The sequence below is a fragment of the Phyllostomus discolor genome, chromosome 12 (genome assembly GCF_004126475.2).
Source record: "Phyllostomus discolor isolate MPI-MPIP mPhyDis1 chromosome 12, mPhyDis1.pri.v3, whole genome shotgun sequence".
NCBI classification, from domain to species: domain Eukaryota; kingdom Metazoa; phylum Chordata; class Mammalia; order Chiroptera; family Phyllostomidae; genus Phyllostomus; species Phyllostomus discolor.
Window position 1 is genome coordinate 49,269,051 of NC_040914.2, and position 13,999 is coordinate 49,283,049.

A 13,999-nucleotide genomic window follows, 5' to 3' on the forward strand; every position below is an offset into this window, starting at 1 on the left:
CCGATTTAAGGAAGTAACCAACTTTCTGAGCGCGGTGAGAAAGAACACTCGGAGTTCTGCTTTGATTTCCACGTGCCACGCCAGCCCCGGCGGGGGGTGGGGGGGGGAGAGACAAACAGTGATCCCAGCCCAGGGCCCTTTCCTTCGGAGGGGGGGTCTGCGGGGAGGGCTCCCACTCCGGTTCAGACACTCAGAGCCGACCTCCCTCCTGCCCCGAACCTGTCCTCCTGCTCTGGCCTTTTCCTGCGGCTCAGGGGTTCTCACGTGGGTGCGATGGACATGTTGGCCTGGACATTTCCTTCTCTGGGGGGGTCTGTCTCCTACACTGTAGGACGCTTAGCAGCGGTCCTGGTCTTTTCTTGCTAGATGGCTCCAGACTGTGCCAAACGTCCTCTGTGGAGGGGGAGGGGGCCCGCAAACTGCCCCCCACTGAGAACCTCGGCTGCTGTCGCCTTCTGCCCTACTTCGCGCTCTGTGTGCCTGAGCGTCGTCGAGTCGACTGTTTCTTCTCTGTCTGCGTCCCAGCAGAGAGCGAGCCCCACGAGAGTGAGGATTGTCGGCTATGTTCACTGACGTATCGTAAGTGCCTAAGACGGGGCTTGTCCCGTGGCTGGCACCGAATCCCTGTTTGTTTCTAGAGTGGGGACTCTCTCTCTAGTGGGGGGGACTGTGACGCCGGGACTGTGTTAGGACAGCCTGATGTAGAACAGGGTGGCAGTGGCTCCACAGGCTTGGGTTTCGTTCCTAACCAGGTCGCTGGCTGCTGTGTGACCTTGGACAAGTGACTTCACCTCTCTGAGCCTAGTAGGTTCCCTCCTTTATAGACCCAATACAAGCCTGCATCAGACAGTGGCTGGTTGTGAGGTCCACACGTGAGTTAGACCAGTGAATTTCAACCTTTTTCATCTCACGGCACACATAAACTAATGACTACATTTCTGGGGCACACCAAAAACATATTTCCTGCCAAGCTGACAGAAAAATAGGTATACTTTTGATTCATTCACCCCGGACAGCTGTTGCTGTGTTGCCCATTGTCATTGTTCATTTGACCTTCCGAGGGGTGAGAGGTCAGTGCCTCTGATGAGACAGTCTGGTAGGTAGGTGTTGGATGTTTTACAAATTCTTGCGGCACACCTGGTGAAAATTACTGACTTAGACCCTGGCTGGCGTGGTGCTGGATAAAGAATCGCAATATAAAACAGGCAACAATGTACCTGCTTATAAGATTCGCCTTCATTTCCACTAAGAAGGGTGTAAAGAAGGGAACTTTGGAGGATGGAGCTAAGACACTGTCGGATGAAGATATTTATGACTCCGGACGGCCACGCAGCTCCGAACCTCCTTTCGGACGTGTTGATGCTCCCGACCTGTGCTGTTCAGCACGGCGGACCTCAGCCACGGGCTCCACGGGTGACCGGTCCCTCGCCATGCCGTTAGTCTGGGTGGAGAGGTCCTCAAAGCGCAAAATACACGCTGGATTTCAAACACTTAGTGCAAAATGAAGAATTTAAAATATCTCCTTCTACGTTGAGTATTTTTGATATAGCAGGTTAAATAAAATATGTTATTAAAATTAATTTCTTTCCGCTTTTTTCCCCCCTAACTGTGGCTAACAAGAAAATTCAGAATTACATTCGTGGCTCCCAGAGGGAAGCTGGGAGCCTCCATCTTACAGATGCTGAAACTGAGGCTGTCCGGGAGAATTGAGTCCAAGGGGCAGAGCTGGTCTCACCCCAGGCCCAGGGTCTTCTTTTCCCGCGCCCAGGCTGCCCCGTACCAGGATGAGCTTAACGACAGGCCCACGATGTCCCCAGCGGAGCAGGCATCCTCTCCGAGAACCTCCAAGGTGGGGTGGAGCCCCTTGATGTCGCTCTCCCCTCCGCAGAGACCTCCCCAGACCAAACAAACAAGCCCCTGGGTCTGGCAAAGTGCAGCGGGGAGCGGAAACCGAGGAAGATCAAAGACCCAGCGGTTACCCCCTTCCGGGCCGCGCAGCTGGCAGCGCTCCGTGACCCCAGGCGGGCACCCACAGGCCTCCTGGCGAGGGGATCCCAGCGATTGGCTAGCAACTCCTGGTTTTCGGACACTTGTCGCCGCCAGGAATGGGCTGGGTTCGCAACTGGCTGGAGGCGCGGTGGGGGCTTTTCCTGGACTCTTAAATCAAACCTAGAGGGCGAGGCAGGGGGCGTGCGGCGAGTAACAAGCGAACACTCTCTGCAAAGGCAGGTCGCAGGGAGACTGGCAAGGGGCGACGCAGCAGGCGCTAGCGCCAGGGCAGCGGTCCCCTCCGGATCTCAGTTTCATCACCTGTAACCTGGAGCCCCTGAGTCCCACCCAGCGCGCTTGAAGGAAAAATAGAGCGGAGAGAAGGCACATAGCGACAGGAGCGGTTGTCCTAGAGACGGCAGGACCCAAGAGGGTGTTTGTCCCAATTTGCCTGCTGGCCAGAGCCCCCAAACCCCGTCTCCAGACGACGGTCTCCAGCTCCTGGCACCTGGCTGGGGGACGTAAACTGCAGCCTGGAGGGGGCGCTGTGTCAGACCTGCAGCGCCTGGCTGCGCCCCGCCCCCAGCTCTCTGGCCACGCCCCCTCCCGCCCCCTCGGCAGCCCGCCTCGCCTTTGATGCGCCGCGCCCCGCCAATGGGTGCGCGGGGAGGCGCGGGCCGAGGCGGCGGGCTGGGGGCTCGGCACGCCCGGGCGTCAGTCGGGCAGCGGCGACGGCGGCAGGAGCTAGTCCCGGCGCCGCCTCGGGCTCCGCTCGGCTCGGGGGCTGCTCCCGGAGGAGGAGAGCCAGGCGAGGGGCGGCGATCCGCGGGGCCCGCGGGCCGGGCGCATGGCTTAGGGACGCCTCCGCCCGCCTCGCCCCCAGCATGGGGAAACTTCACTCCAAGCCGGGTCAGTGTCCCCGCCCGCGCGCCGGCCCTCGGGCCCCCGGGCCCCCGCCGCCCTCTCCCGGGCGATTGCTAACTCTCTGCCTCTCCTTTCTTTCCGGCTCCCGCCGCCGCCGCCGCGCGCGATGTGCTGCAGCCGCCGTGTGCAAGCGCAGGGAGAGCCCGGAAGGTAGGGGCGCGCGGGGCATGGACCCGGGGAATGGATGGAATGGCCTAGCCCGCGGGATCTCGTTACCAGAGCCACCCCCACCCCCAGCTCTGGCTGACCACTAGCCCCACAAACCCGCTCCTGGAGCAGCCTTCGTGACCCCTCTCTGTCCCGCCTACCCCGTCCCCGCTGTCCTGTGCCCCCTGTTCTGAGCCCCAACCTCTCGTCTCGTGGTCCCCGCCTTTCGCGCTCACTGCGCCCCCTGTTCAGACTCTCAAGCTCCTTCCCCCAAATTCTGTCCCCTCTCTTCCTGGCCCTCAGGCCCTTCTTCCTCGATCTTGGCTCTTGCGCCCCTTCTCCTGACCCTCAGTTCCCTACTTCCCCTCACCTCGTGTTTAATGCACCCGTCTCCAGACCCTCACCCCGTTTCCTCGGCAGTCCTGCCCTCCGGGGCTCGCTCTTCTGATCCCCGGACTCTTCCTCCGTGGGTACCGCTCTCCCTGCTCTTGGGGCTTCGTGGAACCCCTTCTCCCGGCTGCCTGCGTCCGCCCCTGGGATTGTGCCCCGGCTCTCGACCCCCTCCCGGCCCCCGTGGCCTGCGCGGGCTGCGCCCGCCCTCTCCCTCCTCTCTCGGGTAACTTTCACTTCGGGGGCCGGACTCAGGGACTCCTGTCGTCCCCGCCCCAGGTGACAGCTTCGCCGTGAGTGCCGCCTGGGCCCGGAAAGGCATTGAGGAGTGGATCGGCAGGCAGCGCTGCCCGGGTGGCAGCTCCGGACCCCGACAGCTGCGGGCGGCGGGCACCGCCGGCAGAGGAGCCCGGGTACGATCCCCTCACGCCCCTCTTTCACCCCCAGAGATGAGTCTCCACACCCGCCCACCCCAACTTTTAGCACCCTCTTGGCACAGCTTCTAAGCCCAAAAATCCCTTCTCAGCCGCCCCTGCCCCACCAACATACCCCTGCACCCCCATGCCTTGAGGGTCCTTTGAGGTGACGTGGGTGGCAGTCTCCTGTCTGGTTGGGGCCAGAGGGCTGCCTGAGCGCGTAGGTCCTAGGTGGGGAGGTGCTGCAGGTCCAGTCCATGAAGAAGCTTATATGTGCTGGGGGGCCGGGGACTTGGGGGCCTGCTCTGACTCCCTGGTTTTCAGGGCCAGCCTGCAAAGGTGGGCTTAGAGGTGGGGCGGGGGAGAGGGAGCGGCACTGAGGGGTGTCTGGGTGGAGCACGGGACCGTGCCGGCCTCTGAATACGTTCCGTGTGTCCGTGGCCCTCGTCTGTACCATCTGCCTGGGAACCCCAGTAGAGCGGACCGTCATCTGGGTGACAGAGCTTAGGGGCACTGAGGGGACCCGGTAGATCCCCCCGCCCAGCTAGGCCCACGAGGAGAGAGAGCCCCTCGTTCTGCTGTAGCCGGGGCCTGCTTGCTCCCGGGGGTCCCTGAGGTCGGAGGTGTTTCTGGGGGAGCAGGAGACAGATGTGACGGGGGAGTGAGCGAGCCCAGCCCCAGATCCCGGCCTGGGACTGGCGTTCACAGATGTCCTCTGAGCTCTGGAACTCTGCACGGGCTTTCAGAAGGTCTGCGTGGAACTCAAGCAAGCCGAGGATCAAAGGATGAATCAACTTTTTGATGTGACATTTAATTTTTTTTTTTTTAACTTAGAGGTGAACAGACTGCGTCTCAGGTCTGGTTAGTTCTTTGGTCTTGCCCGTGGGCTGGGGAGGGGCCGGCGGAGTTTTCAGATGTGTGTGTGGGTTTGAGTGGTGGGCTGGCGCAGCTCGGTGGCAGGGGCCGGCGTGGGGCAGTGAGCCTGTGGATGCAGCCGACTCTTGTGCACGTACGAAATAACCCCTGCGTCCGGGAGGAGCTCCCCTGTGCCCCTCCACCGCCTCTGCTCACGTAGCTGGGGCTTTCTCTCCCACGTGTGCCTTCACCTGCAGGCTGGGGCGGACTGGAGCTGCTGCCCCCCAGCTCGGTCAGCCGTGGTGGGCGGGGGCGCTGCAGTGAGTTGAGGGCCCTTTGAAAACAGACCTACGGACGTCCCAGTCTTCCCCCAGCATTTCCAGTTTATGATCTACATGTGTTTTTAAAGCGCAATGAAAATGATCCGATGTAGCCATACGGACACATAAATGCATTCGTGGCTCAAGACTGAGGCCAGCTGAGTGGATTTCCATTAATCAAGTTTGGGCTTTTTTTTTTTTTCAGCCTGTTTATTTTTACAAAGTATTCCTGCAGAATGACATTTTTTTTTTTTTTTTTTGCAGTCTTCCCTCCTCCCCGCCCCCCCCCCCCCCAGCCTTTTTTCCTTTCCTAAACTGCCAGGCAGCTTGCTCCGTGCTTTAGGGGAAACTTGAAATACAGCGAGGGCTTACTTCAACTGACTTTTATCTTCAAAGCCGTAACAAATGTTCCCCGCATGTTTCTGGTGGGTCTCCTTGGCATCCAGTCCTGGAGGATGGGCGGGAGGAGGAAGGAAGGAGAGGAAAACAAAAGTCTGTCGTTTTTAATTAAATAGTAGTGTTCCCAGCGAAAGGAATGTGGGCCAGTAAAAGTTGCCATGGGGGGAAGCGAGGGAGGGTGGGGAGGGGGCCCCGGCTTAAGTCGGTGGCTTTGGTGGAGGCACGGGATGGTGTGGCCTGGTTTCCCCCCCCAGCTGAGGACAGCCAGGGAGGGGGCGCGCCCCCTCCCTTCCTCGCCCCCTGTCTCGGAGAAGCACGGAGGGGTCGTTAATGTTTGTTCAAAGCACTTTTGAAGATGTGAGACGGAGCCATCGGGGTGACACATGTTGGGTGGTGGAGGGCGGGCCCTGCGCTTCAAGATGTGAAGGGGAGGGAACTGTGTTTCCTTATAGTCGTGCTCGGTGCCTGGGGCCCGGACACCTGGGTTCCCTCCAGCCCCCGCCCAGTCCGCTGAGTCTGCGGAGGGGCGCGAGTGCACCCCGGGAGAGTCAGGTGAGCCCCACTCCGGGGCCCGCAAGGCGATTTTGGGTGGTACCTGGAGGGTCATTTTCAATCCGAATAGTTCCTTTTTTTCTCTGATTGGAAGTAAAAGCACTAGGACGCGAAACCCATGGTTCCGCTGCTATTGTGGTTGCTGAGGGTGACGCTCAGAGGAAGGAGAGGGTCGGGAGTCGACTCCAAGAAAAACAACGAAGTGCAAGTGGCCCAAACGGTGACCGTGGGCACCGAGTGCCCGACGGTCGGGAAGCACTGAGGTCCCGCATGGGACCGGGCTGGGCAGCCCTCAGGCTGGTTTGCGCTGGGTGACTCCCGGCTGCAGCGTCTCCGGTGACGCCATGAGGATGTAGGAGGGCCAGGGCTCCAAAGTCCGCCTGCTCCAAGGGCCGATGGAGGTCCTCCCAGCAGCCCAGGCCTGTCCCTGGGGTGGCCCCCCCCCCCAGCTCCTTCCCTGCCCTTTCCCTGAAGTGGCTGCAGATGTGTCAGTAGCACATCAATTAGCATTGTTATTATTATTATTATTATTATTATTGCTACTACTACTACATGGATAACTACTATTTATTAACTGCCTGTGTGTATCTTGCGCTTTGCCTACCTTATCTTAATCCTCCTGGTAAGCCTGTGAAGTTACCAGCCAGCTGGTAGGGGCTGTTTTTCTCCATTTCTGGAGCATTTTCTTGGACTACAGAGGCCATGCGTGGTGCAGCCCTGTGCCACAGCGTGTGCCCAGAGCGGGGGTGCACGCACCCTCATTGGAGAGGTGGCAGCCTAGCAGCTGTGAGCCCTTCAGGGTGAGGCAGGTTTTAGGGTGCTCAGAACAGGAGGGTCCACTCCTTGCCCTTGTCCTCCCTGGTGGGTATGAGTAGCTTAATGGATGTTCAGGGTGGGTCTGCCCGCCAAGCAAGGTCCTGGGGTGTCAGGGGGTGACCTCGCTGGCACTGACTTAAGCCTGTCTCCCTGAATACAGACGTACACGAGGTCAGGCTCTGCCACAGAGCTCGTCCCCTTGTACCAGCCGTTCTCCCTTTGTGTGCCTTAATGAGCTCGTCTGTAAAATGGGCATGAGAACGTTCTCATCCCAGGCAGGGTCACAGCAGATAACTCTTCAAAAATGGGCGGGGTGGGGGTGGGGTTTGCTGAGACTCAGGTGCAGGGGGAGCTGGGGGCCCAGACTGCGAAAGCACCTTGTGCACCCTAGACTCACTCGGAGGGACGCAGGACAAGGCCAAGGCCAAGGCTACGGCTTCTCTTCTCTCCATGGGCTCAAGGCGGGTGAGTGCCAGGGGAACCTGAGCTCGGGGGAGAAAGGTAACGAGGAAGTCAAGGTGGAGGAGTCCTAGGAAGGCAGAGCAGTCAAGGGGACTGTTCACGTGTCCGATAACAATGTCCTCCCCAGGGAGAAATTAAGACAAGCATCATCATCTCAAAAGGATGAGGTGGGGAGTGGGGTTGGGGGTGATTGTCTTGGAAACGTGAGGCAGCAACAGGCAGTTACAAAAGCAAACCAGGTGGGCACTTCGGGTCTGGAAAGCACAATGGGTGAGATCAGGAAGCTTACTGGCGTGGAGACCGCGGTGGGACGGTCCTCGGAGACGCGAGCCTGCGTGCACGCTCGTGGGGTGTGGACACGTGTGTGCAAATGCACTTAAGACAGCCGCCCCCCCCCCCTTTGGTGCCTTTGGTCCTTTTGTTCTTTCCTCTCAGATGCCTGAAGGGAGTCTTTGCAGCAAAGGTGGCCGCCAGGCGGCTCGGAAATTTGATGAGGTGACACCTAGTGCGTTTCGGTGTTGGAGGAAGATGGGGCGGGCGCAGGCCCGGTTGGAGCCCGCGGGTCCCTGTGGGGCCAGGCGATGAGATTGGAGGCCGGCCCAGCTGCTGCCCGCGCGCCGGATTCCTGGGGAATTACCCTTGACTGATACCAGTTGGCACAATTAAAAAGCCTCATGTCTTCACCATATGGAAAGTGTTAGGCCTCCTTACGTGGTTTCGAAGCTATGTGGCGGGAGGTGGACTTGACATTTGAGGTAGAGCATAAATTAAATATTTGGTGTTTTGGAATTAAAAGATGATTTGCTTTGAGGCCGGTGGAGGCCTCCGGGCCTCCCCGCGCTGGCATCGTCGCGTTCTCCACGGAGGGTCTTCTCCGCCTGTGGCACCGGACCAGCTTCCCAGCCCTGCCCGGGAGCTTTCTTTACCCCCGTGGAGTGGCCGGGAGGGACGGGGGCCTCCTGAGCCGGGCGAAGTGCCAGGCGGGGCTTCTGGCTTCCTAGGAGGCCTCCGTCCCCGGGGCCGCCGCGCGGCGGGCAGGGCCACCGTCCCTGCGACGCCGTCTCTCTCCTAGAGGCCGCGAGCTGTGTCTCCTCCTCCCTTTGAAACTTTCCTCTTTCTCGGAGAAGGAGGCCAGGCCCCCGAGTCAGGCTCTGTGCCCGTGTTAGCCCCCCAAACTCAGGATTGGTCCCCGGCGTTCACATTGTGCACCAACGGGGATAAGCCCAGGGCCGAGCTGAAACCACGTGGCCACCACGGCCTGTCCCCCCAGCTCCCTGCGAACCTGCGGGGCGGCTGTCTCCTCTCCCAGCGGGGACATCAGAAGCGAGGAGAGAAGCGGGGAATGGGTGGACAGAGAGTAGTCCACGCCCAGGGACCAAACTGTCCCCTGAGGGGCTCGAAGCAGCAAGGCGGAGCCACCCGCCAGGCAAGAGTCCCCTTCCTGGGTGACACACCTCCCCTGCAGCAGCCCCGGGGCAGGTAGTGGGCACCCGTGAGCTGTTTGCTAAAAGAATGAGGGCATGAATGAACGGGTGAATGGATGGAGGATGGATTCGGTCACCAGCCCTGCCTCTTCCTGCCCCACCCTCTCCCCCAGCCTGAGGGAACCGGATGCAGGAGCAAGTGGATTAGGGCCTTTCCTTTCAGGAGGCACCCAGCTGTTCCTGCATCTCGACCAGTAGTGGGTGGTCACTCACTACTGTGCCAGGCATGGAAGACACAGTGGCAAATACCGGAGATGCAGTTGCTGGCCTCCCGTGGCTTCCACCTGAAAGAGTGAGCAGGTACATGGGCACGTCAGCCGACAGCGACACTCTCGGGAAGCTGTGGGAGGTGGCATTTGAGCGAGACCTGGAAGCCGGTGAGGGAGAAGGGTGCAGAGGGCGAGGCCCGTGTGCAGGGAGGTGCCCAGGCTCGCGCTCGCCCGTGGAAGTGGGGGATGGCCAGGCTGTGCCGTTCCGAAGGGACCGTGGGTCCCAGTGTCTCCGCAGCCAGCGGGGACTGCATGCCTCTCCTGGCGCTCAGTCTTATTGAGGAGCCCTGTGCCTTTGGGATGCTTGGCACGATGACCTACCTGTCCCTCCGGGCAGGTGTGTGGGGTGCAGCTGGCGGGCGGTCAGCGTGCCGCCCCAGCCTCAGAGCCGATTACTGTGGAGCATCAAGGACTTGGGGGCATTTCTCCAGCTCTTCCAGTGGATCGGTGGCCCCTGCTGCCCTGGGCAGGGAGGAGGGTCAGCTGAGGGTCAGCTGAGGGACCAGACACCTGGCTCTGGTGGCATCGGCTGCCCGGGGGCCCGGGGACAAGAGGCGGTGATAAGACAATCCCGGAGAGAGCGCCTTCTGCCTCGGCACTGCCGTGAGCCTGTGGCTGAGGGCACAGGGTCCCTTGCCTTGGTTTCCCAGATGCACCCGAGAAAGGGGCGTGCCAAGGGGCTCACGTGCCGGTGGGCGATGCCGTGGTTCGTGAGACCGGCTGGCTCTGGCGTCAGGGACTCCACCGCCCTCCTGGTCCGGGGGCTCTCACAGCCTTGCTCGCTCCCTGGCTGTGGGTTCACAATGTGCTTTGGTTCAGAAACTCCTGGAATTTTTAGGTCGCTTGTTGGATTCCAAAGCAGGCACTTCTGGCTGCCGCCCTGGCTTCCCTCTTTTTTCACTCACATATGTTCTTTCTGTGGCTCTTGTCTCTCACAGACATTCTTTCTCTTCCTCTCGCTCTCATTCCCCGCCCCCCCCCTTCCCTCTCCCCCTCTCCCCGAGGAAGGGAAAAATTCAGACTCTCGCAAACAAAATATCTGCCATTCCCTCTGAGGGAGAACTGAGGCAGGGGCCCAGAATATCCTGGAAGAAATGCCAGCGAGAGCTGAAGGCCTCAGTTGTTGAATCTGGACGGCCGTCTTTGATGTCACCGTGCTCCGTTTATCCTGGGAAGCTGCCTGCTTCTTAACGGCTGGCTTCAGACTCCCTGCGTGAAGAGTGGCCGCGCTCCTCCGGGGGGCGGGGGGTGGGGTGGGGAGGAGAAGCCTGCTCCCTCCCCAGAGGGCAGGCCTGGCGATGCCGCCGCCGCTGCCAAGCCCAGGTCGGGTGGAGAACCTTTTCCAAACAAGCGTTTGCAGAGACATAAGTAATTCTTTGATAACTTCCCGGGAAAGCAGCGGGGGCTGTTTATCCCTGTGGGCACCGGTCACGGGGCTCTGCGAGGAAAACCTCAGGTCCCTCCACTGAAGTCATCCTCGGCCCCGGAGGGGTGGCCCTCTGGAGCTCTCGCCACGGGCTCTGCCCGCTGGGGTGTGCCCTGGGTGAGTGTGTGTGTGTGTTTAGAGGTCTCTGTGAATGGCTCTAGGCCTCCCTCTCCTGGCTTGGCGAGCCACGTGGGCTGTGGCCTGTGTGTGTGTGGCCTTGCCGGTGGCTGACGCTTTTCAGAGGACGCCAGGTTGCTGGGTGGGCTTCGCCGTGGTGTGGCAGCAGGAAAAGGGTCCCTCCCTTCTTTGGGTCTTGATTGTCCAGCTGAGAAACAGGATAAAACATTGATTATCGTGTAGTGACTATCCATGGAATATGCTCTATTCAAGTCCTTTATGCACCTCTGCAGTGCATACTTACTGAGAGCCTACCTTAGGCCAGGAACCCTTTTGCTGTGCCCATCGGGCATGGTCCTTGTTCTCATGGAGCTTACACTCTAGTAGGAAGTGTCTTCACAAACAAGTTTCACAGCCTAAGTGGTGACATGTGCCTCGGAGGAGAAGTACTATGCTCAGAGAACATTTCGTGGGGGTCAGACCTCATCTGGGTGGCTCTTCATTCCACCAATCTCTGGTTGTGCTTAGGGTGTTATGGAAACGATGAGGAATAGGACGGAGTTCCTGCACATTTATTGGGACTAAACCTTCTTGTCTCTCATTGGTTTTTCTTATCTTATTGCATTGGTCACAGTCACCTATACTGTTTAATGGCCATTAAGGATATGTGTGTTGCTTGTCCAGTTAAGGAAGCTTTCTTCAACTGGTGACCTTAGCTCGCTAAGGTTTTGAAACCCAAGAATGATTATGGAGTTTTCTCAGCGGCTGCTGGGGCGTGGGGTTGGAGCTGCCCATTCTTTGGTGCTGTGTGCTGTGTATGCATGGTCTGCATCACTGGATTTCCTTTTATGCCCCTGAACTACATCCTTGTCGTGATAGATGGCAGTGTTAAAGTGTTTCTGTGCTGGACTGACTACTATTTTACTTTGGGTCTGTGATTTAAGCCCTAAAGGGAGTGGGAGGTGAGGGGATGGTGGTGAGCAAGACACAGGGAGGGAATATGAAATAGCGGCGTGACTATTTGCTGGACGGGCCACCAGTGCAGGTGAAGACAGCGGTCCATTTGAGATACTGATTGAAGAGGGGTCAGGGCCTGGGCCTGGGGGCTTTCTTGGTCACCTTACGGAACTCGGTCTTCGTCTGCAGGGGAGACAAGGGTCAGGCCCTGGGTGGAGGGGCCAGCAGGGCAGAGGTGAGCCCCGCAATCTGGGGGAGCTCTTGTGCGGGGAAAGAAGGAATGTGGGGACGGCTCTCCGTGTTAAACATACTTTGGAGGGTAAAGAGGCATCGGGTGACTGTTCTCTGGGCTCCGTGAGAGCTTCTGGAATGACTCACTGGGAGTCCGGGCACAGGACTTCGTTCTCAGCGGTCACCCAGGGGACCCTTGAGGACGAACCAGAGGATTCGCACGGGACATAAGGCAGAACAGGGTGGCGGTTAAAGAGCAAGGACTCTGGAGTGCGACGCCCTGGGTTCAAATCCTGGCCGCACCGTTTTCTAACTGTGGGAGCTAGGGCATGGCGTCGGACCCCTTGGCCCGCCAGCAAGAAAGAGAAAGGGGTGCGGTGAGGGAGAGTAGAGAGAGGGCGCTGCTTTGGACTGGGGCGTGGCGACAGAGCTGCTGAGACCCAGAGAGTACTCACCAGCCCCGTGAGGGAAGGCTTGGAGAAAGCACCTCAGGCCGAGGGTCTGGGAAGGGCAAGGACAGGCCGAGCGGCTGATGCCCACTTTTGGTGCCCAACTTGGGGCGGGGCTGCAGCCTCTGCGGGGAGAGGGCAGAAATCCGGGGGTCCCGCAGATGGGCCGGCAGCATCTGCACAGAGGGTGCTGCTCCGCGTTGGGACCCGGCGAGAGCCCCTGTCCCCCCGCCGCAGGTCCTCCTCTGTGATGTGAGTGTTGTTTTCTGACCGACATCTGTTCGGTCCAGCTTCTCTGTGTCCTGGCTGGCTGGGAGGCTGGGGAGAGCCCTCCTGTCCCGAAAAGTGGTGTCCGCCTGGCGCTGGTAGCCTGGCCCACCCCGCGCTGGCCTTGTCTGCAGAGCGGGGCCCCAGAGAGGGTGGGGCGGATGGTTGGCAGGATGGGCCCGTCCACCTTCAGGCCACAGGTGAGGCCTGGGGAAGACCGCAGCCTCTGAGGATGTTTTTCTAACTCCCGAGAGCCACGCGGGCTGGCCCCTGGCACAGAAGCCGTGGCTCATGGTGGCTCCATGGAGGGCCTCGGGGGTGCTGGTTAGTAGGGGTGCCGCTCCGTGCCTGGCTTCCAGGGGGAGCCTCATCACAGCGCTCTTTGACCTTGACTTTGTCGCTTGACCCTTTCTTCCCCCAGTGATCTATGTAGACTTCAAAAGCAAAAGGAGGCTGTGAGGAAGCTGCTACAAACCAGGGACAGAGTTGCCTTCTCAGTGGGCCCCTGGTGGCTTCTCTTCCTGCTGCTCCACCGTGCAAACCCAGCGGGGCACCGCCTGGGTCAGTCCTGGGCTCGTGCGCCCTTTCTCCACGCTCTGTGGTGCGGTGGCTCGCCACGGCGTTTGGTGCCCCCCAGGAGCTGAGCCCGTGGGTGTGGCACCGAGTGTCTGCTGTCCGCCAGGCCAGGGGCCAGGCGCTACCCAGTCCCTGCCACTCAGTCCTCACGGCATCATCGCCAGGCTGGGGCTGCTTTCACCCCCATTCTCCTGATGGGCAGACTGAGGCTTTGAAGGAGTCTGTTCCTTATCCCAAGTCACCTGACTTGGAAGTGGACTCTCGATCCAGCCAGATTCAAATGCAGGCCCATCTGATTCCAGAGCCATCCTACATCAGAATAGACGACACATTTTTTTTTTCTTAAACTATGTTATACCCCCACTGGTCAATGTAGTGACCAGCCTGAAAAAATGCACTAGAAAAGGATGAAATTGTGACAGAGCGTCACATACAGCGAGAGTAAGCGTTGTTCTGTGTAACGTTCTGTCTCGTTTGTAGCTGTGGGTGTCGCATTCGCAGCTAACGAGCTGGATCGATCTGGCTGGTCTAGCTCTGTGTCCCGACCCGTGTGTCCCTCTGTCCCGCACGGACGGACAGAGGCCGTTGTAAATCACAGTTCGCACTGCGGGCTGCTGCCCAGTGTTGGCCAGCACAGGTGACACCTGGCTGCGAGTCCTAGCTCTGCCTCTCACTGGCTGTGTGGCCTCGGGCAAGCCCCCTAACCTCTCACTGCCAACACATTTTTGTTGTTGTTGTTGTTGTTAGCGTCAGGGCCTTCTGGTGTGTTGACTTTTTGGTGAGGACAGGTTCTCCCAGGACGGCCGTGGGTGCGTGCTTGCTGGCTCCGGGGAACGAGGAGTCCCCTGTGGGTCTTTGTGTCCCAACACAGAGGAGCCAGCCTCCGAGCGTGAGCAGCCGCTGTGGCACGCCAGGCGGAGGGCACGGCGGAGTCTTTGGGGGACTGCGGAGCA

At 59.7% G+C, this 13,999-nt stretch overlaps 1 protein-coding gene across 2 annotated transcripts; it reads left to right on the plus strand.

Moving 5' to 3' along the window:
• The first annotated feature begins 2,689 nt into the window (after positions 1-2,689).
• Positions 2,690-7,965, plus strand: NKD1 (NKD inhibitor of WNT signaling pathway 1). Of its 2 annotated transcripts, none has more exons than XM_036013519.1 (4): positions 2,690-2,898; positions 3,031-3,063; positions 3,730-3,863; positions 7,706-7,965. In XM_036013519.1, exons 1-4 carry the CDS (start codon positions 2,874-2,876, stop codon positions 7,853-7,855), a joined length of 342 nt encoding a protein of 113 aa, XP_035869412.1. In that variant the 5' UTR covers positions 2,690-2,873; the 3' UTR covers positions 7,856-7,965. The 2 variants fall into 2 exon arrangements, with proteins under 2 accessions (XP_035869412.1, XP_035869413.1); XM_036013520.1 differs by lacking the exon at positions 7,706-7,965 and adding an exon at positions 4,575-5,241 and having other exon boundaries at positions 2,692-2,898.
• Positions 7,966-13,999: the final 6,034 nt, after the last annotated feature.

Bases quoted from the DNA above. Each gene is read 5' to 3' on its own strand.
- NKD1 (XM_036013519.1), top strand. From the start codon at position 2,874: ATGGGGAAACTTCACTCCAAGCCGG. The intron at 3,064-3,729 runs GTAGGGGCGCGC...TCCCCGCCCCAG, and splicing joins GCGCAGGGAGAGCCCGGAAG to GTGACAGCTTCGCCGTGAGT. The intron at 3,864-7,705 runs GTACGATCCCCT...CTTTCCTCTCAG, and splicing joins CCGCCGGCAGAGGAGCCCGG to ATGCCTGAAGGGAGTCTTTG.